Source organism: Rhododendron vialii, chromosome 13a, assembly GCF_030253575.1.
Source record: "Rhododendron vialii isolate Sample 1 chromosome 13a, ASM3025357v1".
Lineage (NCBI taxonomy): Eukaryota > Viridiplantae > Streptophyta > Magnoliopsida > Ericales > Ericaceae > Rhododendron > Rhododendron vialii.
This window is the reverse complement of record NC_080569.1, coordinates 27,190,227-27,213,085: the sequence shown is the minus strand read 5'-3', so window position 1 is coordinate 27,213,085 and position 22,859 is coordinate 27,190,227. Positions and strand designations below refer to the sequence as shown.

The 22,859-nt window shown below is 38.3% G+C and overlaps 3 protein-coding genes across 3 annotated transcripts; all 3 read right to left on the bottom strand.

The window, feature by feature from the left end:
• Positions 1–118: 118 nt before the first annotated feature.
• On the bottom strand, positions 119–5,046 carry LOC131313270 (transcription factor VOZ1-like). Its single transcript, XM_058341490.1, has 5 exons — positions 4,826–5,046; positions 3,851–4,092; positions 3,275–3,418; positions 1,617–2,136; positions 119–1,275 (listed from the first exon to the last, which is right to left on the bottom strand). The coding sequence occupies exons 2-5, from the start codon at positions 4,076–4,078 to the stop codon at positions 731–733; spliced, it is 1,437 nt and encodes a 478-aa protein (XP_058197473.1). The 5' UTR covers positions 4,079–4,092; positions 4,826–5,046; the 3' UTR covers positions 119–730.
• Positions 5,047–6,629: 1,583 nt separating this feature from the next.
• Positions 6,630–13,361, bottom strand: LOC131313269 (OPA3-like protein). Its single transcript, XM_058341489.1, has 4 exons — positions 12,867–13,361; positions 9,856–9,990; positions 8,600–8,686; positions 6,630–7,075 (listed from the first exon to the last, which is right to left on the bottom strand). The coding sequence occupies exons 1-4, from the start codon at positions 12,993–12,995 to the stop codon at positions 6,914–6,916; spliced, it is 513 nt and encodes a 170-aa protein (XP_058197472.1). The 5' UTR covers positions 12,996–13,361; the 3' UTR covers positions 6,630–6,913.
• A 4,300-nt stretch (positions 13,362–17,661) lies between these two features.
• On the bottom strand, positions 17,662–21,579 carry LOC131313425 (phospholipase A1-II 1-like). Its single transcript, XM_058341724.1, has 3 exons — positions 21,278–21,579; positions 18,834–18,989; positions 17,662–18,458 (listed from the first exon to the last, which is right to left on the bottom strand). Exons 1-3 carry the CDS (start codon positions 21,362–21,364, stop codon positions 17,826–17,828), a joined length of 876 nt encoding a protein of 291 aa, XP_058197707.1. The 5' UTR covers positions 21,365–21,579; the 3' UTR covers positions 17,662–17,825.
• Positions 21,580–22,859: the final 1,280 nt, after the last annotated feature.

Sequence of the window (22,859 nt, the reverse complement as noted above, 5' to 3'; positions counted from 1 at the left end):
CTTAAAGCAGAACATGAAATCCATCTCACTGACAATGCAAACGGAGAACACCCATATTGGTTGCAAAAACAAACAGTTAACAAAAAAATTGCAAAAAGTAATCATTCACACGCACCAATAATAACCAACCAGGCAACTCAAGAAACTTATATACCCGGAAACGAGAAAAGTTCCAGCAATGAACATCAACACCTTCTGACAATAACTCCATATAGCTTATATACCCGGCAACAAGAAAAATTGCACCAATAATCAACTGTCACAATTCACTGATAACTCCAGATAACTTACCTAACTATTAGAAGTTACATATTGCTGATGCCGTCTAACCATGGACTATGCCCCTCCTTGATAATTAGAAGGAAGTCTTAATCCAAGAGCCTTCGAAGATATTACCATTGTCTGGCAACACATGGTTTATAGTGTTCACTAAAGCACAAACGATTAAAAGGATAACATGGCGGTCAAATCTTCTTTCCATAAACCATCTTCCAGCAGTTAGGACTTAGAAAATGCTCCAGCTCTGCAGCTCCAGATAATAGTCAATTATCCACAAGATCCGCAAGTGCGAAAAACGAGGTTGGTTTGCTAAGAAACTGAAGACTGGACCATATGGAGAGAAAAAACATTGTGGCGACCATTGCCAAAGTGCTAAAATGAGACAATTTGGTTAATGATTTACTAGACTGATAAGATGCTGCTTTTTCTTTGTGAATCCAAGTTTCTCCAACTATGTTAAGTAATAGCCATTCACATCATCAACCAGATAATCTTCTGTTCCGTCCTTAAATCCATCACTTGATATTGTCACTTGGTTTGGAGCAGAATAAATATTTTCAACACCACCCTTCGAAGTAGCCTTTGCCCTCCCATTCACAGATCGCTTGCTGTCCGAGGGAAACTCAGCTGTAAGCCTTCCCAACTGTTTCTGTAAATCAGCAACTGAATCATTTGTAGTTTTACCTTTTGCACTCTTCTTCCCATCAACATGTTTGAATTCCAACCTATACAAGGCAGAAGCATCACATTTATTGATCTCATACTCATAAAGGTGCCATTCGAAATCTTTCCTCGGTTGTGGATCCATATAATAAGATCTCTTCAGCCCTCCAAATTCATTCATCGGTTGCTTCCTTGACTCGTGCCATCCGCGTCCGTTATAATCCGGCAGCGATCGTTGCTTCCTATTCCCACTCTCAAAAGCTCTTCGAGGCTTATCAAAAAAAAGCCACTCCCTAATCGTTTCACCTTCAAGGACTATAAGATCGAATAGTTCTGCAAAGAAAATATACAACGAGTTCAAAACTAGAAAACAGAATAGACAACTCTCAGTATCCAGAATAAAAAGCACAAGAGTTTGGAACATTAAATAACTTGTATCCATAGAATATCCAACATAACGTAGGTAGTCAATAAAAAAGGAGTTGATATAAATCCAATTGCCGTCACAAAAGTAGTCAGTAGTTTTTGGTATTAAGGACAAATAACAATTATGCGAGGTCTACACGACTGTGTGTGCAGGCGTTCATGGTTGTGTATAAAGGTATGTATGATTTTCTATCTGTGGCAGAGAACAGAAAACACATAAAGGATGCAAGAAACAGACAATAGCTTACCAGGAGCATTCCATGGTGACTTCGCAGTTGCAGCACCCACACATTCCGGAATACCAACATCTTTTCCCTGGGTTTTGGCACTAAGAGCGGCAAAAAGCAGGCCATCCTTCAGGCCTATGCCCCCAGGTCGAAGAACTGGAGTCATACCAGGAGGCCCTTCATTCAATGCGAGTGCTGCATGAAAACTACTGCAGTAGTCTTGACACCAATCCAATCCTTGAGCAGGCCTCGGACAATCCCAAAGTGCACATTTGGGCCCCAAGAAAGCAGAAGGTGGAGGGCAAATGTTTGGCAAATAGTCAGAAATCTGTTGCATAGCCTCCTCCCCATACAGACCAGTAGTATCAAAACCAGAGTAGTTCTGTTCAACGTCTTGATGCATATTATATGCAATGTGATCCAACTGAGTGGGAAGCCCCAAGTTGTTGACTTCTATGTTCTGAATTACTGAAGAGGAGCCTCTGTATTGATCAATTGGCTGGAAATTTTGCCCAGGGGGACCCCGATTCACAGCAAATCCCTGCGTCAAATGGATTGCACGATTTCTCAGTGACTATGTAACCTGATCCTTACTAACTTGCTAAATTGAGAAATAAAATTCAACAAATCAGATCGGAATGGAAAGGTAACGAATTAGGCCCCGTCTCTTCCTACCTGAAAAAACTATTATGGAAGAATGAAAGGCAAAACAAAAGAGACCCCATGCAAATAGACTCAGATGATTTTTAAAAAGGAGAACTTGATGGAAAATCAAATTGCAAAATAGACACTGAGAATAAAAACATATAGCCGGTGATATGTATAGAGTAGCCAAAGCCAACACGTGTCAAAAGCTTGATAAGCGATAGTACAAGTTAGCCAAAAATTGACATACTAGCTAACGATGAAAGTTCCCACATTTTTGTGTCTATGTGCATGTACATGTGCATGCGTGGGTTCGTGTTCGTGCGCATGAATAGAATGACAAGGGTGATTGTATGAGATGCACTAACCATTACAATAATCATTAGTCACCCTATCAAACTCTCCAAAGAGAAGAATAAGCACGTACAAGTAGAGACAGACATGGATAAGAAGATATACAGACACACAAAGATAGAGGGGAGAATAATGGAAACCAAACTTCCAAACCAGATGTACCTACAGTGTTTTTTTGTTTTCCATGATTCGACAAGTCCAGATAACAATTGCAGTGCAGGGCACCAACAAAAGGGCACAATGAACATTGTCTGTTTTTAAAAAACTAGCAATAACAACCATTCTGATATACTGACTGAAGAACCATACATGATAATGCAATAACATTTTGCAAGAAAATAGCAAGAACTACATTAAATTGACGCAATAACAAACATTTATATAGAATAGAAAGGACAGCGAAGAGTTTCCAAACTAGCAATGTGAATGTTTTATAAACATTGTAGAGTAGTTACATTTGTGTTCTTCCCCTTCCCACAGAAAAACAGTACGTGAATACCCCCTATCTATTATCCACTTAATCTGTTGTAGGACAAGTACTAGATTATAATTGCACAGATACACGTCACAATCTCATAATTCTATAGCAGACAGAATATTGTGTCCGCATATCTTAACAAACTCATGGATGCAATACAAGGTAAAAGACAGGAGTTAAAAAAAACACAGATGGTCTAAACCTCTTGGAAGCTGGTGGCACCCCCAATTTTCTGGGAATCAGGCTCAGGCTTTGGGGCAGCTAATGCACTAGTAGCATCATCTTCTTCCTCACAGAGTTGCAGCAGCCTATAAATGTCAGATGAAAAAGTTTCCAGACTCCCACCCTGCAAAAATCATCGGTTCACATACCAAATCACAACTCAGCTCACAGTTTACTTATCCAAGCACAACAAACATCCATTAAGATTACAATTCCCAATGAAATATATGGGTGCAGCTACCATACACGCCCCTACAGATGCATACTGTAAATGGTCCGTAAATACACCACAGAGATTCATCACCAAAACCTCCAAAAATCACAACAATACCCAATATTAGTAACACTCGGTAGATTTCATAACAAGACGAGAATCCCCGTAACTAAATACACTCCTCCAGAGCATTCACCACAATGGTTAGCAACATTCATTACAAAACTTTCTTACATAATGTGGACTGTGTAACCGCAGGTGTTTCCCCTTTATGTGCACAGATATACTTAAGTACCTGTACAGAAGCATTTGAACTAAATTGCATAAAGAGAAGATGCTAACCTGCAAAGAAGAAGCAGGGGAGGGCTCATTGAGTTCAGATTTCCACTCTCGAAGCATCTGATGCACTTGCTCTTCGAGCACAGCTACATCAATCCCACGGCTCTCCTTCCTGGCCGACTGTAGATTCGTGAACATGCCTTGGAGGTCATCCACGCGGTTCTTCGCCTTATCCTTGAAGAGCTGGTGCGACGCAGACTTGCATCCACCACTCTTCGACCCTTTCCCCATCACAACACCAACCCCTGAAAACATTAAAATTCAATTTTCTCCTCTTCTCAATCAAACCCACATGTTGGACCATGAAAGCATAATTTAGATACACTTGCAACAACGTTTAAAATTAACCCCTTCGCCATCAGAGAAAAGAACCCACTAGTTGCATGGAGAAACCTTACTTATTTTTACTAATTTTCTTTTTGGGAGGAGGACCCATCCCTGCAAAGTAAATTATGGCTAACCAAATCCATTGTCTAATCAAATCCCACATATCGGGCCGAGAACCATAAATCAGATACACTCCTAACCATATTCAACCCTTGTTCACAATCATACCCACTAGTGGGACGGAGAAACCTCAACTGTTTTCTTCTGCCTTTTTAATTTTGGTGAGGAGGCATTGCCAGCAAGAGTCGAACACAAGACCTACGGGTCTACATTTATCCCAGTGACAATCGCAAACTGGGCCATCCTGATGGGTTCAAAAAAACCCAATTTAGATTCTCTTCCACTATTCTCCGGGTTTAATTAGGTCAATGGTGGATCAACCCTGATGGGTTGAGAAACCCTAAATTTGATGCGCTCGCAGCCGTGAAAAATCAACAAGGGCATGCCCAAAACTGTGAAGAAATTCAGACCGATCGCGAAAGAAATAATAATGGCATATGAAAGCCAAGAAAATTCAATTCTTACTCTGATAAAGAAAGCAAATATTGATTGGAGCAACTATTATTGATCAAAAGAGAGAGCGTACGATACCTAATTCGAAGAGGGAAAGTATGAGCGGATTACAGGGAGAAGCTGTACCGAGAGAAACGTAGGGAGAGCTAGGGTCGCGGGGGGGGGGGGGGGGGTGGGGTGTGGGGGGGTGGGGGTGGGTGTTCTTTATGATATCTAGGGTTTTGCTCTCTCTCTCTCTCTCTCTCTCTCTCTCTCTCTCTCTTCACTTTCTCTCTCCACTATGTGATGAGCAGTGCCGTCTTCCAATACTTTTTCCTAACTAACCAGATGAGAAAAGGAATGTGGACGCGGCAAAGATCGAGGGGAATTATTCCTCCTCCTTTTTTTTCCCAATATACGTAGTACTACATCTTAGCGGGAATTAATAAGTTAGTACAAAGGAGATCAAGACGTAAAAGCATCACAGTGGTATAATCAAAACTAAAAAATTATTAAAGTTAACAATATTTCTTCAAAAAAGAGCTCACATTGGAATAATCAAATTTAGCAACCTCTTAACAACTCATCAAATTTTGGCTCTTGGATAATCAAATCTAGCCACTTTTTGCCAATAACCAAACTTAGTTGTCACCACGTTTCCTCAATCAAGTACACCATCATTACACAAAAACCTTCTCTCTTTTCCATTTTCAACATGTTTCTAAGAAAAAATGTTTTTTTAAAATTTTTTGCAATAACAGTTTTTTTTTTTTTTTGGAAAACTGTTTTTCCCAAAACTGTGTTTTTTTTTTTTTGCAAAAACACTTTATTTCAAAACTGTTTTTTTTATTAAAACTTGTTTTTTTCAAAACTGTTTTGGAAAATTTGTTTTTTATGTCACAATTTTTAGATTTTTATAAGTTGAAAAAGTAATGTGGCAAGTTTTGATTATTCAATTTTGATTGTACCATTGTGGACCTCTACATTGTTAATCTTAGCAATCTCTTAAATGCATAACCAAAAGATGATGTAACAACTTTTAATTATTAACTTTTGATTATTCCACTGTGGATGCTCTAAGAGGCTGTTCATAGACTTAAACCCTAACCAACCACCCCTTGTGAGGCTCGAATCCAAAAGTCCACTAAAGAAGCCATCTGAGTTAAGGGGTCATTGACAAGAGAAATTATTTTCAACTTAGAATTCTTGAGCCCATGTATGGATACACCATATCCCAAATGTACATAAGATTACATGAGTCTCGTACCGGTGATCAAAGTCGTTCAATTATTTTCAACTTAGAATTCTTGAGCCCACGTATGGATACACCATATCCCAAATGTACATAAGATTGCATGAGTCTCGTACCGGTGATCAAAGTCGTTCAATTTGTTTATTTTAAAGCTCCCACCTAAAAATTATCTCAATAGGATATTGGTAAGGGTCTAGTAGATTCATTTAATTTTTATCCCTACGAATTCAAAAACAAAAATCGATTAAGCTCTTACCATTATCTCTAAATGAGTTGATTTTTTATATTGATTTTTAAAAACAAGTTTTAGATAAAATTAAACAGCTTAAAACATGTTTGAAACTTGTGGAAAGAAAAGAAAAATAGAAGAAGATGGTTAAGAAAAAAAGTGTGAAGATAACATAGAGTAAAATGCACCGTGCTCAAAACTTGATTTTCTTATTTTTCCTCACTTTCTTTCTAGACCAAACAAGGGGAGAGAAAAATTATTAATTTTCCTTCCTTTCCTTTCTTTCTTTTTCCATAGGTTCCAAACAAAGCCTTAATATTGTTGGATTTTATCATTATTTCAAAAACACAACAAATCCATGTTGATGTAATTGTTATGAACTTACCGCCAATGATAGAAAAAAAGAAATGTGAGAAGAAAACTATCGAAGAAACACACATCTTTTCATTCATGCATTTTTACGAAAGCAAAAACAATCAAAAAGTAGTTTTCTCTCCTAAATGCCAAATTTCTGCATTCTTCATTCAATTTGCAAAAATGGACCTGTTGAGGCCAAAATGGGCAAAGGACAACAATGAGTCAAACAATGAGACAGAAGAAAGAGCTATTTTGTTGAGAGCCTCATAAGATCAACAGGAATGAATTTATTACTTTTGCCACAAACAACAGCAAATGCATTATTTGCAGTTAAAATCTTGTGATCACGTCAAGCTAGCTTTTTCCCGGACTTCGAATCTTCAGCAGGAGCCTGTCTGAAGTTGAAAACACCAGCGAGTCCTCGTGCCCTAGCAAGTTGTTCGATTTCTTCAAGTTTTTGCTTAAGACACTCTACCTCTCCCGCTAGCTGTTCATCTCTTAGCCTCAAACCCTATGCAACCATGAACATCAGGATTTCAACAAGCACATGGTAGAAATCATTGTAAGAAGCATGACATATTAAGAGAGGACAATGGATTCAGATATGCGCAACTATTTATAATGAGACTGCTTCATTTCATATTCGTAACAAAACCGGCTTACCAACAATTCTCTTGGACAATCAAGTTGCGGAAAACATGCATGTGTCCTACTTTCAGACTTCTCTGTTAACATTACCGGACAAGAGACCCATAGTGAGACAGAACTTGCAAGTATGATGTCTTTAACTTCTACGCACAACCAAACAACATTGACACCCGAGGCTCTTGAACCAACTCAACATGGCTTTGTACCAATTACTTGGGGGTCGGCTGCATTGACCAATTTCCTCAAGTTGAAGATAACATGCATCTGATAAAAAAATTCTAACGTTGAAAGACATTTGCTTAAACAAATACCTAAAGAAATGCACCTCCATATGGACGTCCATTGATAGCTTACAAGAGGAGAAAGGATGGATAGGAGAAACAATTAGGTGGCTTTTCAACGCAAGAATTTGGAATATAAGGTTTAGAATAACCATGGAGTACAGCCTGGAATTAGGTTTTCCAAAATTGAGAGTTAAAGATATTCACCTTGTATAGATGAACTACATATAAAAGCAGTTACGGGAGTCGCCCAACATTAATCCTGATGACTCTAATCTAACCCCATCTTACCTAGGTCAATCACTCCAGCTCCTACAGGCAACACCTGTATGTATTTGTATGGTCCCTTCATTAGAGAACCCTTGATTGAATGCAACCTTAAGCTCTTTGTTGCTGAAAAATACTACCTCCGTCCCAAACATTATGGGACAGAGGGAGTATATAAAGTTCTTGCCACGAGCACTGAGCAGTAATAATCGATTAGTTATTTAAAGACCACAAGAATGTGTAGCGTTATACTAAGTTGATAACTTCTAAACTCTGAAGGAGTTAACACAAATTGACGTTATGTATAGGAGTGCACGAAAAATATCAAAGAAACAACTGTCCAACATTACTGTGCTGCCTACTTGGTAGATAATGTAATCTCACCCGTCAATGGTCAATCCTTATTTGATTGAACTAATGGATCAAGTTTTGTTCTGGTACATCTTTGTTATAGAAAGAGTTCGCAGTAAATCAAGCGCAATAAAACCAAGACAAAACAAAACTGTCGCTGCTAATTAAAATGATATTACGATAAGAAAGCAAGAACCAAAAATTTTGCTTGGCCTGATACCAAGATGAGGAAGCTCTGTGGAGACTACTCAATTAACTTTGATAAGTAGACTAACAATTCCGTACATGATCTGGAATATAGAGACACATCTCTGAAACCAAAATATTCCAGAGAAAAAGTACATCCTACTTGAAACAAATAGGTAATGATAGAACAAGTGCTAACCAAATAAAAGAAGGCAACCTCAACACGGATATGGGTTGGCCCTAGCAATAAAAGGAACGCGAGATTATTACTGTTAAAAAAAGAGATATTGGTATAGTAGTACCTCCATTTCTTGCTTTCGTAGTTCCTCCTTTTTAGCTTCTGATCTGGAACTTCTTTGCACCTCGAAAATAAGAGCAACTCCTGCAACCTGTAGATATATTTACTCCTGTAAGTACAAAGTACTGGTAGATAATGCATTAAATTCGTTGGCTTTTGACGTTGAACTGGAAAATTAAAAAACGCAAGCACCGTTTGTCATGTGGAGAATACAAATATCAGACTAGGGAAAATTCATCCATCTTGGGTCAGATGCAATGCATGCAAGCAGGGTAGGAGGTTCTGCTTCACATAGGCACCACACCATCCAGAGATGACCAATCTACTGAAGCCAGTCCTTTTAGTACTGACTACCCTAATAACAAGGAATACTTTGCAATCACTCTTGACGTCTCTTCTTTCTGTACTGACTCCTGAGACTGATGCTAATGATTTCTAAGTTGCTCTTTGCCCAAAGTCATTCCTCCAGATCACCAATATTAAGTAAATAGCTCTAGAATCCCTTGAAAAGGGAAGCCCTTTATACAGGTAAGGGAAAGAAATGGAACCTCGTTACTCTTTCAGTTCTCTCAAGAAATAAGGTGCAAGACTATGCAGTAATGCAATACATTACACCCGTATGTGGTACCTAGCAAGACATTGCAACAGTTGTTGGAATCTACAGTCTTACAAGAAATTGCAAAATGTAATAAGCCACAACAGTTGCCCAGCCTCACTCTAATTTTCAAAGGAAAGGCATAAACATATTGCGCAGTAGAAAGAAGGAGATATCCCAGAAAACATTATTGGTCTTATCAGGCATTGGAGCAGACTCGAAAACGCAAGAATCAGAAGCATTTGCCCAAGGGACAAGGAATTCAGGATGCCATGGCAAAACATATTGGTTATCACAAAGTAAATATTCACGAAACTGAAATATACGATCAATATAATGGGATTTTCCAGAAGATATGGAGCAATAAATACTTCACCAAGAGTTATGCCTTCAACAGAAATTTCAGAGAAAAGTCTGAATAATTGAAAAAAATATTACCAGTAGGGTTAGGAAAACTGATGAAGAAATCCCACATAGCATGGTAATTCACAACTATAAGGAGTTTTCTACCTTGTTTCAACCTTCTACAGAATATGTTTCCACATGTCTAATTTCCTATCAGTAGTTACCTAACTTACCTTCAATATATTTGATGATATATTGTTCATAATTACTTAAAAATCCAGAACTCTAAACAAAATGAGTAGCTTGTGGAAGAAAATTACCGAGAAGACGAAGAGTTCCCCGATAAGGTCCACAGCAGCTTGGACAGCTTTCTCCTCATTAAGGGGGCGGATCTCAACGTCAGTAGCATGGCCATAGATGCGTCTTTGCATTGTTGTTGTGAGCCTATGGTTTGCCTGGTACCAAAACCAAAGTAAAGAGCAACACAATCTTAAAGTTACACAATTACACGTATTGTACAAACACAGAAACTGCAGTACCAAATAATCCGGCCACTATGCTAAAAGTGGCTCTTCAACAATTGTTTGAAATATGGAATGCATGTCTGAGAACAGTTCAAAAACTACATAACTAAGTAGTTAAAACTAACATTTTGGTACATCATGATCACAGGAATGACAGGAAGAAAAGCTAAAGGAAACTTAGGCAGTGAAGAACACCAGGAATAAGAATTCAACTCCTGATTTACAAGGTGCCTCGGAGTTCCACGCCTAATACATTGGTAAATTTGAATCATAAATATGCTTCTTCAATGTCCAATTAAACACCTAAAAAAAGATCCTGCGTGTACTTTAAGAGAATCCACTCCTACGGTCCTTGAAAAGAGTCCACCAAATGAGTAACTGTTCATTAGTCTCGAGGCAAGGCCATGTGGCGCCCCAACATCCTCAACAATGACACATTCATGTGAGGCCCATCCAATTAGTTGTGGGCCCTACTTTTTTGCGGGATAATTAAGGGTGTGGGGTACCATGTGGCCTTGACCCAGGAGCACCAAAAACATCTCCCACCAAAGAGTTCTCAATAATTCCTGCCATGTCAATGTGTCAATCAAATCATATGTGGATATTGGATAGTAGAATTATACTATACCATACTTATCCAAAAAGAAAAATTATACTATACCATAACGAGCATAAATGGTGGGTTAGGTTCTTAGACTGAACCAACAACCGAATAAAATACTTTTGACTTGCATGATTACTTCATTGTCTCCATTGTTCTCAGCGGTGCCGGTCTCTCTCAAGTCCAAGGAGTCTAGGCAATGTTTCAAAACCACCAGGTGTATCCCAATGCTAGGCTTCTACACCACTCCGTTATGGATGCTAGTGTGCAAGACTACAACAACAACAACAACATAACATAACCCATCTAGTCCCCAATCATTGGGGGTATGGGCGGGGGATGATTGGAGACAGACCTAACCTTTGGCAATATATGCACAAAGTGGCTACTCTCAGAATACCACTAAAATAGTGGCCCCCCTAAACCTCCAAGAACCGAGGAGCTACAAGGACGTTTTTTTAGAGTCTTGCTAGTGTGCAAGACTCTAAAAGAAAAATCTTTCATGCCATGATTGGTAGGAAGTACGGACTCAATGGAGAATAGGAGCGAAGGGAACTGGATTCCATTTAAGGGTTGGGAGGTTCCTTCTTTTTGTTTGATTGGACTGAAAAAGGAAGAACAAAAAAGAAAATTGAAGGAAATCAGTATGATATTGTTTAACTAGTCTCTCCATTTGAGGGGAACTTTTGCAACTTCCCGAGGGGAAGCCATTTCCTTCCCTCTACAGGCCACTTTTGAGGTGAAGTGAAAAGGTGACTTCACAAGGATGGGTGCATCCTCCTGTTTTCTTTCCCTTTCCTTGAATCTACCTTCGAACCAAAGAAAGGAAAGTAACTCTCTCCGGCCCGTTCATGCCCTCCAAACCCAACCCCTTACCTTCTTTCATCCATAGGCTGCTAAACTCTCCTTAAGTGCTACAGCTACACAGTGGCAGGCCAAAAATGGCCATGGCCTCCATCTTGTTGGTACCTGAGAGCCAAAGATCTTATCTCCAAAAACTGCAGCTTTGTTCACTGGGGGTCCTAGAACCCCCAGTGCCTTACTTAACTTGGTACCTGAGGGCCAAAGATCACTTTGTTTGGTTGAGGTTTTAGAAAGTTATTTTTGAGAGTTGAGTGGTAATGAATGGAGAGAGATAGAGAGAGAAATTTATTGAAAACTGTGTCGAAAGTAAAAGTTACTCTCAAAATGGTGAACCAAGCGGCACCTTATCTCCAAAAACTGCAGCTTTGCTCACTGGGGGTCCTAGAACCCCCAGTGCCTTACTTAACTTACATGCAAGAGTTTGTCGAACTGAAAGAATGAAAGGCTTATATGCAACATATCACCCAATGTGCACAGTGAATTAAAGAATTCCAACTTCAGGGAAAAGTTGAAAAGCTCTGATTCAAATTGATCAAAGCCTTCAACTTGCAGCATTTGCCCAAAATTTGACAAAAGATTCATTCCTCTATCGCCAAACATTTACCTCATACCAGTTAATCTGTAATAAAATCTTCTACATCTAATTCCACACTCTCAATTAGAACACTTCTCACGATTAAAAGCAATGTCAATCAGAATGGAACTATCAATTGGACAGATTGACAAGCAAACCCTTCAGGCTATATAGCCTATGCTGGATCATGAATTTGTAGAGGGGCTTGTGAAGGAGAAAGAAAATGTCATGGATTCCAATATCCCAAAACTAAAATACAAATCAGAGACCAGAATCATTCGATCTTAACGCTTCATTTTTAATTTCCACCGCAAGAATTTCAACATTTTCGAAACCTCTCAGGTGTTATCAACTTCTTTGGGGCCAACCCATACAGAGCTTTGCTTTGGCTTGAAATTGGGGCCTCCGCGAGTGAACAGTGGGATTGGTTCCCAGGATTAGTTGAGGGGCATGTAAGCTAGCCCAGACACATGAGAACAGTTGGTACAAATCCAAGACCAGAACCATTCTAACTAATCCTTCTTCTCGTTTACGGTCCCATTAGAAAAGACAACATTTTTCAGATTCCTCAACAAGGCCCCAAAACCCTACATACATAACCCTAGGTATCAACAATGGTACCATAGCACATACTTGATAAATCAGTTACAAAATTACGTACAGAGGTCCCAAATTCAAATCTCATAGCAACGGTTAATCTTCATTTCATTTCATATACCCAAATAGAGAGAGAGATTTAGAGTGAGAGACAGAGAGAGAGAGATATACCTGAGCCATGCTGACGATCAACTGGCGGAACTTGGGGTGCAAGCCAGCCTCTTTCTTGAGTCGACCGGCAATGGGTTTGCTTAGAGTCTTCAATACAAGTGTGCCAAGCTTCAAGAAAGGGAGGACCATCACTCTTACTCTAATTCTCTACCTAGCGTTTATTTCTGATCTGGCTTATTTGAATTCTTGAACTTTGTACAGGAGATTGTTCGATCTCTATCATATAGGTGATGGTCGTTTGACTGGTTTAGAGGCTGCTTTTCGTGGGGAAGAAGAAGAGGAAGAAGGGCAGAAAGCACTTTTATGAATTAGTAGTATTTATTTATCCATGTCATGTGTGAATGTTGACGAGGCTGATTGAATCGGATCAATTCAATTCATGGACCAATCCCTCGCCTTCTTCTGGTTATGGAGGGCTGGAAGTTTGGAACTTGGAACTAGCAGGCCCTTTTGAGGGTTGCGTTGGATGACAAATGGGATTTGGTGAAAAATGAAAACGAAATGATTAATGGGAACTGATTTTCACTCCCTTTTTCTCCAATTGCATTCCATTTTTTTTTTCCATCTCTTATTCTCCGCCACCTAATAAAAATACAAAAAAAAAAAAAAAAGAAGTGCCAAAATCACTCGACACAAAGAGAAAAGTCTTAAATAATAGTACAGTATTATACATTTCTATGAAAACTATTGTTACTACTAATTTGTACAAAAAATTTGTTTTTTATGAAGATATATTTATATTTACGTGTTTTTTTTAAACAATAGAAGTATTAGTTTTTTTATTTATTTATTAACTGGGTTATGATGCCAATCTAATTTCTCTGTGTTACAGATTTGGTTCTTCTAGGAAGAGCATATAGGTTAGCTGGATTCAAAATGAAAAAGTGAAACATTAGATCATGCACTTGCAATAATCCCTTGATAATGAACATTTTGGATCATTCATGGAAGATTCCGAGGTAAGCCCCGCATTCCGGTCGGTACATGATTGATACCTATAGCTTTTGGGTAATGATAAATCGAATTGTTTACTTTAGCTCCATATATAAAGGTTTGTGAAAATCTACTTGATCACATTACAGAAACTATATGAGTATAGCAAGATGGATACAAACAGCGTGTATAGCACAGTTTTGTATCCGTTTTGGGTCTCACAAAAATAATCGAAACTGCTCATTTAATTCAAAATATTTTGTTTAAGGTCCCTGAAAAAAATCAGTTTCATCCGTTATCGGTAACGGAGTTTAGAAAACATCCAACTTTGCTTCAAAATTTGGCCTGAATTCTAAAACAAAGTTAGATGTTTTGTAAACGTTCTAACCGATAATGAATGGAGTTGATTTTTTTAAGAAACCTTAAGCAAAGTATTTTTCAACAAAATGAACGATTCGATTGTCCTTGTGAGACTCAAAATAGGTACAAAACTGCGTTGTACGCACTATCTAACCCTTAGCAACTGTACACATAGCAGCTCTCATCACATTACCAGGTGGTCTGATATCAAACTTTGGAATTGGGGGATGGTGCTGTGCAGTGGTGTACGCAGCACCGTACTGCGCACCTCCGAGTCGTCAGATCAGGCATCCGACGGCTCGAATCTCATCTCGGCAATGAACGACTCCCGATCATTGGTTGCCAAGATGAGATCCAAGCCTTCAAATGTATTGTCACGTCCCAACACCAATACGGGTCATGTGACCAGCCGGTGACGGAATCACCAAGACCTCCAATACTTTTACCATTCAGAGCATACTAAATAACATATAAAGGGAAACAACAGAAGCGACTATTCATACAACTCCAAAGTGTCTATACAACATAGCTAAGCATAATTTACAATACCACTTGTCTCAAAACTACACAACACTCTTGATCCTTTCTATAGACATGCTATTTACAATAGCTAACCAAACAATGCATCCAGCCCTCAGCTTGCTATCTACAATAACTTGAAAAATTAGAAAAGGTTTTCATAAGCCGAAGCTCTGGTGAGAAACGTATACCAAAATTACAAGTTTGACCATGAAAATACCTTACTTAATAAAACAGTTCAAGAACCAAACAATATTTCAAGTATTCTCATCAAATTTTTCAATAACATGCATTTTGATCCATAAATTCAATTCTCCAAAGATGGACCATTTTCTTCTTCCCTTTCATTTTTGCACATTCGAGCGATAATAACATTTAACGGTATTTTTGCCAGTCGGTTGGGGAGTGACCCCATTGAAGAGTGGTAAGATATCGTTACCCGGTGATGCCTGGCTGCATCTCATACCTTATTATTTCATGCCACTAGTTTCTTTACATGTCCCCTAGCGCTCGAGACATCGTTTGAATGATTCATATTATCACAAGCATGTACTAACAAGAAGTGAAATTCAAGCTCCCAAAACATATTGCCACGGTCTAGATTTACTGTAACACAAAAGATTTAATAAACAGGCCATCATATGTATTTTATTCAATGTCACCAATTAAACCAAGTACGTGGATCGAATTCCACACTTTTCAGCGAAAACAAGCAATGGCATTTTATCCCAAAATTCAGGAAAATACATGTAACCAAGGTATACGTAACACACCAAAAAAGATGCGTCTAACTTGACGTGGCACCGAACTAGCTCAAGGCACTGATACCTATACAAAATTTACCACAATTACTATTTGTTACAGTTGAACTTAATGGGATAAACTAATTTCCAAATCGGGCCATCAAATTGGCTTATGGACTGTTTTTATAGTTCTAAAATGACAATACTATATACTAACCTATTGTCTCTTCTGAAGCTATGGGTAAAAAACATACACAAATTGGAATAGAATTCCTACAATTGCTAGGGTAGATATATACGTTGGAATTTAGCAAAGTCAATCTCTTAAATGGAGGCTTATACAGTCAACGAATAATTTTACTTAAATCAATTTACAGTGGCGAGTTCCGAGACAAAACTCTTTGCCGGAAGGGGTTCCACTAGTGAAGAAATTACAGAAAGGTTCAGATATAACTAGTGCGATGAAAGAGAGTTGTAAGTAATTTTTGCCCTAAATCAACTTCCTTTATTATAAACAGTATACATATCTCTTATGACTAACTATAAAATAGATTAATTGGTGAGAAGATTACCAAAAGGAGTTGTAAAAATCCTCTGTTGAAATGAACGGAAACGAACGGAACAGAAGCAGTGAATCTCGATACAAAGGAACAGGTAGGAGTCTCTCTCTCTCCTATTAGTCTCTTTTTATTTTGTTTTATCTTCTAATTTAATAAAACCTATATATATATATATATATATATAGTAATTTTCAGGTCCACTCGCCTGGATTTTCTTATGGTCCAGATTTTTCCTTTTCCTGATCGATTTATGATGATCCGAGTCACTCAATGTGTTCAGAACGTGATTTTAAGGGTATCCGCAAGAAATCAGTAAAAAAAATGATCGGGAAGGGCTTGATCCGAACAGTTTTTTACTGAACCGTTCAATAAAAAACTGTTCAGATCAAGCCCTTCCCGATAATTTTTTTTGCTGATTTCTCGCAGGTACCCTTAAAATCACGTTCTAATCACTTTGAGCGGCTCGAATCATCGAAATTCAATCAGAAAATGCAAGCTCCGGACGGTCCAGATCGTAAGGCGTCCGGACCTGAAAAGAACTCTCTCTCTCTCTCTCTCTCTCTCTCTCTCTCTCTCTCTCTCTCTCTCTCTCTCTCTCTCTCTCTCTCTCTCTCTCTCTCTCTATATATATATATATATATATATATATATATATATATATATATATATATATCGGTGGAAAGGCTAAAACAGGTGAAAAAAAAAAAACACCTGTAATTCTGTGGAACTACTCCGTGACACGTAGTGTGGTGTGTCGGTTCGGGTTCGTCGCGATTTCGGTCCGTGCGCATTCAGATTTCAGTCTCCGAAAAATCCCAAAAATTCAACACAAGCTAATAATAATTTAAGGGTCATCGTGGCGGTGTCAGATTTTTAAAATAAAACCTCAACGTTACGTAACTCATACAGCGTGTCGGGTTTCTATTCAGACCACGTGACTAAACTATTACTTTCTTTTTTTTAAAAAAGAAAAGAAAAGGCAGGATTTACATGTATATCCAACGGCTCGGAGGTGATATGCTATGCACCTCACTGTACAGCACCAAACTTAGACAATACATTTCAAATGAGGTGCTTACATCCAAATTGAACCAAACATGCCGTCCATTGCTTCTAATTAGAGTAATTGGACAAAAATTTTATCCATGTCTTTTACATTGATGATCTACACATCCATGTTTACAAAATGACTTTATAAAAGTTTTACTAATCATACAATAGGTCTCACTTTATGGGGATGTTGTCAAGCGGGAGTAGTTGGTAGCGGTGCCGAACAACCAATCCGCTGTTTATCTCAGCTGTCAACGGCTCGGATTTTAATCTGAGCAACGGACGGTTAAGATTTTTATGTACTCGAATTAGATCCGAGCCGTTCATACCGAAATGAACAATCGAATCGGCTGCTCGGCACCGCTGCCACATACACCTCGCTTGGCTGCGTCTCCCAATCATCCCATAAAAAATGGATAATTGACCAAAACATGAGAGGTTGCGCATTCTCATTCCCACGTTTTTCGATTATTAATAACTGCCTTCCACATTGGTATTCAACAAGTATGCTACGCACATCACAATTTCGACAAGGTTATAACAATGTATTAAGATACAGCTAATTAATTAACTTGTTTATTGAACTTATAAAACTTTAAAAAAAACAACAAGAAGTTTCTTGAACTTGTTTATACTAACAATTATTAACACATAAAAACTGAAGGTGACTTCTTCTTGGTGTACCTAACCGTCTCCAAGAAGGCTTATTAACACATAAAACAAGTTTCTTCAACTTATTTATAATAATTAGTGCATCTAATTATTTAGGAAATTCAACTCGACCGTAATAATGTTTAGAAATCGTCGTCATCTTCCTCGCGATCCTTCAACTCCCAAGACCCATCTGCATCATGAACCATTCCCTTGTTCTGCACTTGCCACCATGATACGGGTATGCCATATTCGTCTTTCAAACCATCCAACGACTTGTTAACAAGAGCGTAAGAGCGATCAACTTCCAAGTGAAATCCTCCTTCCGAGCCTTGTGTTCCCGCGACTCCATGCAAATACGCCTCCAAATTATGCAGAGTTGGACTCCCTCTAACCCAGTGAATTCTCAAATACTCGGATTTCGTCGTGTCAATTTTCAATTCTTCGCCTACTTCCGCGTAATCAAACAAAGGAGGTAAAGTAAGAGGTAAATCTGGAACACTATCTCTGGCATTGCGAACGCGTAGGATCCGGAGACGATCGAGTCCATCAAACACCTTTTTGAAGCCAGAATCTCCAACCCTGGGGCTTGCAAGCACGAAGGCTGTTACTGGAAAGGCCTTGTTTGGTTGACCTTGATATTTGTTCACTCCATTGGCAACTATGTCAACTGCGTTTAGGGTTGCAAGTGCTGCTCCCAAACTGTGGCCAGCTACAGTTATGCTGATGTCTTCGTCCTTGTATTCTTCCACAAGCCTCTTGATCTCATCGTTAACCTGAAAGGACATTCCCAAGGCCATTTTTTTATCATGATGGAACTTTTGTTTCAAAATTTTATTCGATCTCGAAGTACTGGAAAATGGTATTGAAACATAAAGTTATACACAAAGATCAATTTCCTGAAACTATTATGTTGATCATGTGTTCAAAATTGAGAAAATCAAGATGCAAAAAGGGGAGAGAAGATCGAAAGGGGCAGGGCGGGTTTGGGTATGGCTTAACTCATGTTCAACCCAACCAATTTCAACCCACCTACTCTTGACCCGTATTTACCCCGCCCATATTCAACCCACAACCCGTTTTAATCCGTTCAAATCCGCCCATTTATCACCTCTATTTCAAACTTTGCATAAAAATTTATATTATATTACTTGGTCTCTGGTGCTCTTATCATTGAATGGTGAACTTGGATTATCAGTAGTGTAGATGGAGTAAAACCCCTCATGCACCTTTGGATCATGTTCCTTCCCAAGTATTTCTGAAGCAGATCCCAAATTAACTTGTGCGTCATCTATCCATTCCAAGAGCTTGATTGTAATACCCGCTCCGGATATTTCGGTATTTCAATTACTTTTAATTGAATTATATGTTTTGGGGGTTAAAAACCGTAAACAATAGAACTTGCGAGGGTCTTATAGGTGATTTGCTATTAGAACATAAGTTAACAATAGGTCTCGCTTGCACATGATAATCTTTATATAGGTTTACAAGTATCCTGAGGAGATATTTCTCCCCATTCTTCTCTCTTACGTGTACGTGTATAGAGAGAGAGAGAGAGAGAGAGAGACGAGACGGTTGGAAAGAGGAGAAGAAAAAGCGGAGAAGAGAAAGAGAAGAAAAACCCTAGTTTGTTCTTCACGAAATTATTCAATGTATCTAGAAAACTTGTTAATTTTTGGTATTTTTACTAAGGGTTTAATAGTGTGTCTATTATATTGTGTTAAATTTTCAGAATTTTCTGAGAAATATGAAAAAAGATAAAAATCATAAACCAAACTGTGGTAGAATTCCTGTTTTTGAGCAGACAGCTTACAGAGCTGCGTCTTTCATCAATTTTTTTATGGATAAATGATTCTCTTGATTATGGGTCCTTTTGGGTTTGAAAGATTGATAAATTGATGATGTTTTGGCTTTGGAATTACTAAAAAGTATTAAGTATTCGATTTTTTATGAATTTTCGAACACAAACTGTTCTGCCTGAAATTGTGTTGCTCTGCTCAGAATTTCTGAGTTCGGGGGTGATTTTGACTAGGTTCCTTTGTTGTGAAAAATCAAGGAAAAATCAGGAATGAACTTTGATGAGTGATAATGGTGTGTACCAAATTTGGGGTTTATTAGATGCATATTCTAAGTTTGGCGGAATTTACAAGTTGGTGTGATCCTGCTGGATTTTGTATTTGTGGCTCCGACATGTCTTGGAAAAAACAGTCATATCTTTTAGTTCGGGTATCGAGTTTGCGCACCAATTTTTGATTTGGAAACTAGACTCGTATGCCTTTCTGAATATGTAGGGTTTGTGGCTTGTTTTGTTTTAGGTTAAATCAGTTTTTGGTTTGAAGTTGGTGGACGTGCAAAATCTGTAATCTTGGACAGTTGTGTGAATAACTTCGGACAAGCATAACTTTGTCGTCCGGACACTATGTTGGGCAAACTTTATATCAAAATTCATGTACGAAGTGTACTTTCTAATGGTGGTGGTCTCATGAACTAGTTCTAAACCTATTAAATGTTATGATCATTCTAAGACAGATTGGTTGTGGAATATGTTGTCTTTTTGGAGAATTGGGAAGTGTTTGAGTTTCACACTTATCGTGAGATACTTTTAGATATGGACTTGGACATATTTGTATCCGTTAGACATTGTTTAGCTTCTTATTAGCTTTATAACATTATGCCAAGTATTCATTGAATTAGTAACTAATATGAGTTAACTTGTGGCTAGGTAAAGAGCCGGTCATTCGGGAGGTGCCGAAACCTTAGTTTGGCATACTTCGGTCGACACAAAGGTGAGTGTGTTTAATATGGTTATGTTCAATAAAGTATTACATGGTGGTGATTGTATATCATGCTAATTGGGATTTAGTTAATGATATATGTTTGTTGGGTGTTGATTGTACTCGCTAAAGAATTGTGGAGTGAGTCACACCATATCGTGGGCCATGCTGTCTAATTAACGGTGAATGGGAGTGTGGTGTGCAGGACACAATACCTTAGGTACATGGAATGTGGCAGACGTGCCACTGTATGTTGGTATTTACACATGTGGTTATACGATTGAGTACTTATGTTGAGTTTTGTGTGGTTTACATTCAAGTGAGATATTCCTTCAGGCTCTGTGGTATTTTATTGAATGTATTCTATATCTCACACACTCTGGTTTTTCTTTTTGGATTGCCAGGTCACCGGTGGTCGTAGAGTTGGTCCACTACTGGTCGGCATTTTGGAGACACTTGGATTAGTATCAAGTGTTGGTATTTTTGGGTCGAGTTGATTGTAATGAGTCAAACTCTAATTTTTGTTAAACTCATTTTGTGACTAAGATTGTTAAGTACTTTATGATTTCAAGTTTTTAATTATGTGGGAAACTCTGTTAATGTTTTAATTACTTATGTTGGGATAAGAGACAGCAACTTATGTATTATGTAAGTTTGTAAAATTGTTGACACATTGTTTATGTTAAAGTTAAGTCTTCCGCTGGGGTTTTACTCTGTTATGTGCATGGTTTATCGTTTAGATTTTGTTCTTTGGTGTGGAATGCCACGTGGTCGTGTCGGTTCGGGCTCACTTCGGGTGTCATTCCGGGACGAAGCGTGACATTGATCGTCCCTCTCCAAGCAACCAAAATATCTCTCCTCCCCAGAGCCGCCTTCCCCTCGTCCGTGGCCACCGCTACGTACCCCATCCAATTGGACTCCTCGATCTATGGATCAACAACAGGGAATGAGGATGTCGCATAGAAATATTTGGTCACGCTGTACTTGAACGGATTGCCTTGCTCTAGAAATACTTTAGCAAAGAGATCCTTCTTTGCGTACCGGCAACTTCCTGTGTTCTTCGACACCTTTTCAGAGTTGAAGGCGTCGCCGGTTACTTGAACCCTTTCTCCATAGTGAATTATGTATCTGTTAGCCCAAAGATTTCTATGAAAACTTTATTGATTTTGATGATAACAAAGTAAATTTTATTGAAGAGAAATACAATTAATATTATTTGCTATTGATTTGAATAATATTTATTTTGTAGGACTTGATTGAGTTACACAAGGAAAGACTCTACATCAAAACTCCTATCTCTAATAGTCAAGATTGAAATTAGAAGGAAGAAGATTAAGGACAAATTTTCTCCTAATTTGTGATTGGCTATGAGGACTTCTATGGAAAGCAAATATTAATCAAGGAGGACAATTGAATGCTACTTGGAGCTTTATATTATTTCGGCAAATTGAAGGCTTGATTGTAGTTGATGTTGCTCAAGATGGAAGATGCAAACGTTTGGAAAAGAAAAGGATTGGAGTTCAATATTCTAACGGCTAGTGGAGCTTCCACATGTCTGAAGTCTTATTCTCCAAGAATAAATACAGTAGAAGAATGAAGACAATAAAAGAGATCTCCGGAGAAATAATTCAGTGAGCTTTTCAATTGCAAATCTCTATCAAACTCTATGCTTACATCTTGAATATCTAGACTAGCTTGAGTGTTGTTTCTTGAACCTTGTTGTAAAAGGGATTGTACACCCTTATTCATACTCTTGTGAGAGTTAATCTTTTTGTGAGTGATTTTGGAGAGAAAATCACTTGAGAGTTAGGTGTTACTAGCACCGGAGTCAAAACTAGTTGGGTTAGGTGTGACTACCACCGGAGTCAAAATTAGTCAGAGTGATTGGGGATAGATTGCTCGTTGTAAAGGTTGTCTAGCACCCGCGAAGCTAGAAGGATTGTAACTATTGGAGATAGTGTAGCAAATCCTGAGTTGGACACTTGGGGAGTGGATTAGGCCGTGAAGTTGCGGACCGAACCACTATAAATCCTTGCGTTCGATTCTCTCTTCCCTACTCTCTTTACTTTCAGTTTTGCATATCTATATCGCATGAGTAAATTGATATATTATTGAATAATGAGTTGTGTGGTAGAATATCTTGAATAATTAGTCAATTAGTTTTTTAAATTCCACGTTATATTTGAGATACCCAAGTCACCCCCTTCTTGGGTTGCTATTTGGACCAACAGTATCGACGGAGATCGATGTCTAGAAGATCCAGTAATCCTTTCTAGTTTTGTTCTCCACTGAGAAGCTCCCAATTTTCGGCTATGTTGGTATCGCCCATATTCGTGTTCTTTTTTCTCTGAGTTCTTTTAACTTGATGGCTTCGTTGGTTACTTGATACACATATTTATACGG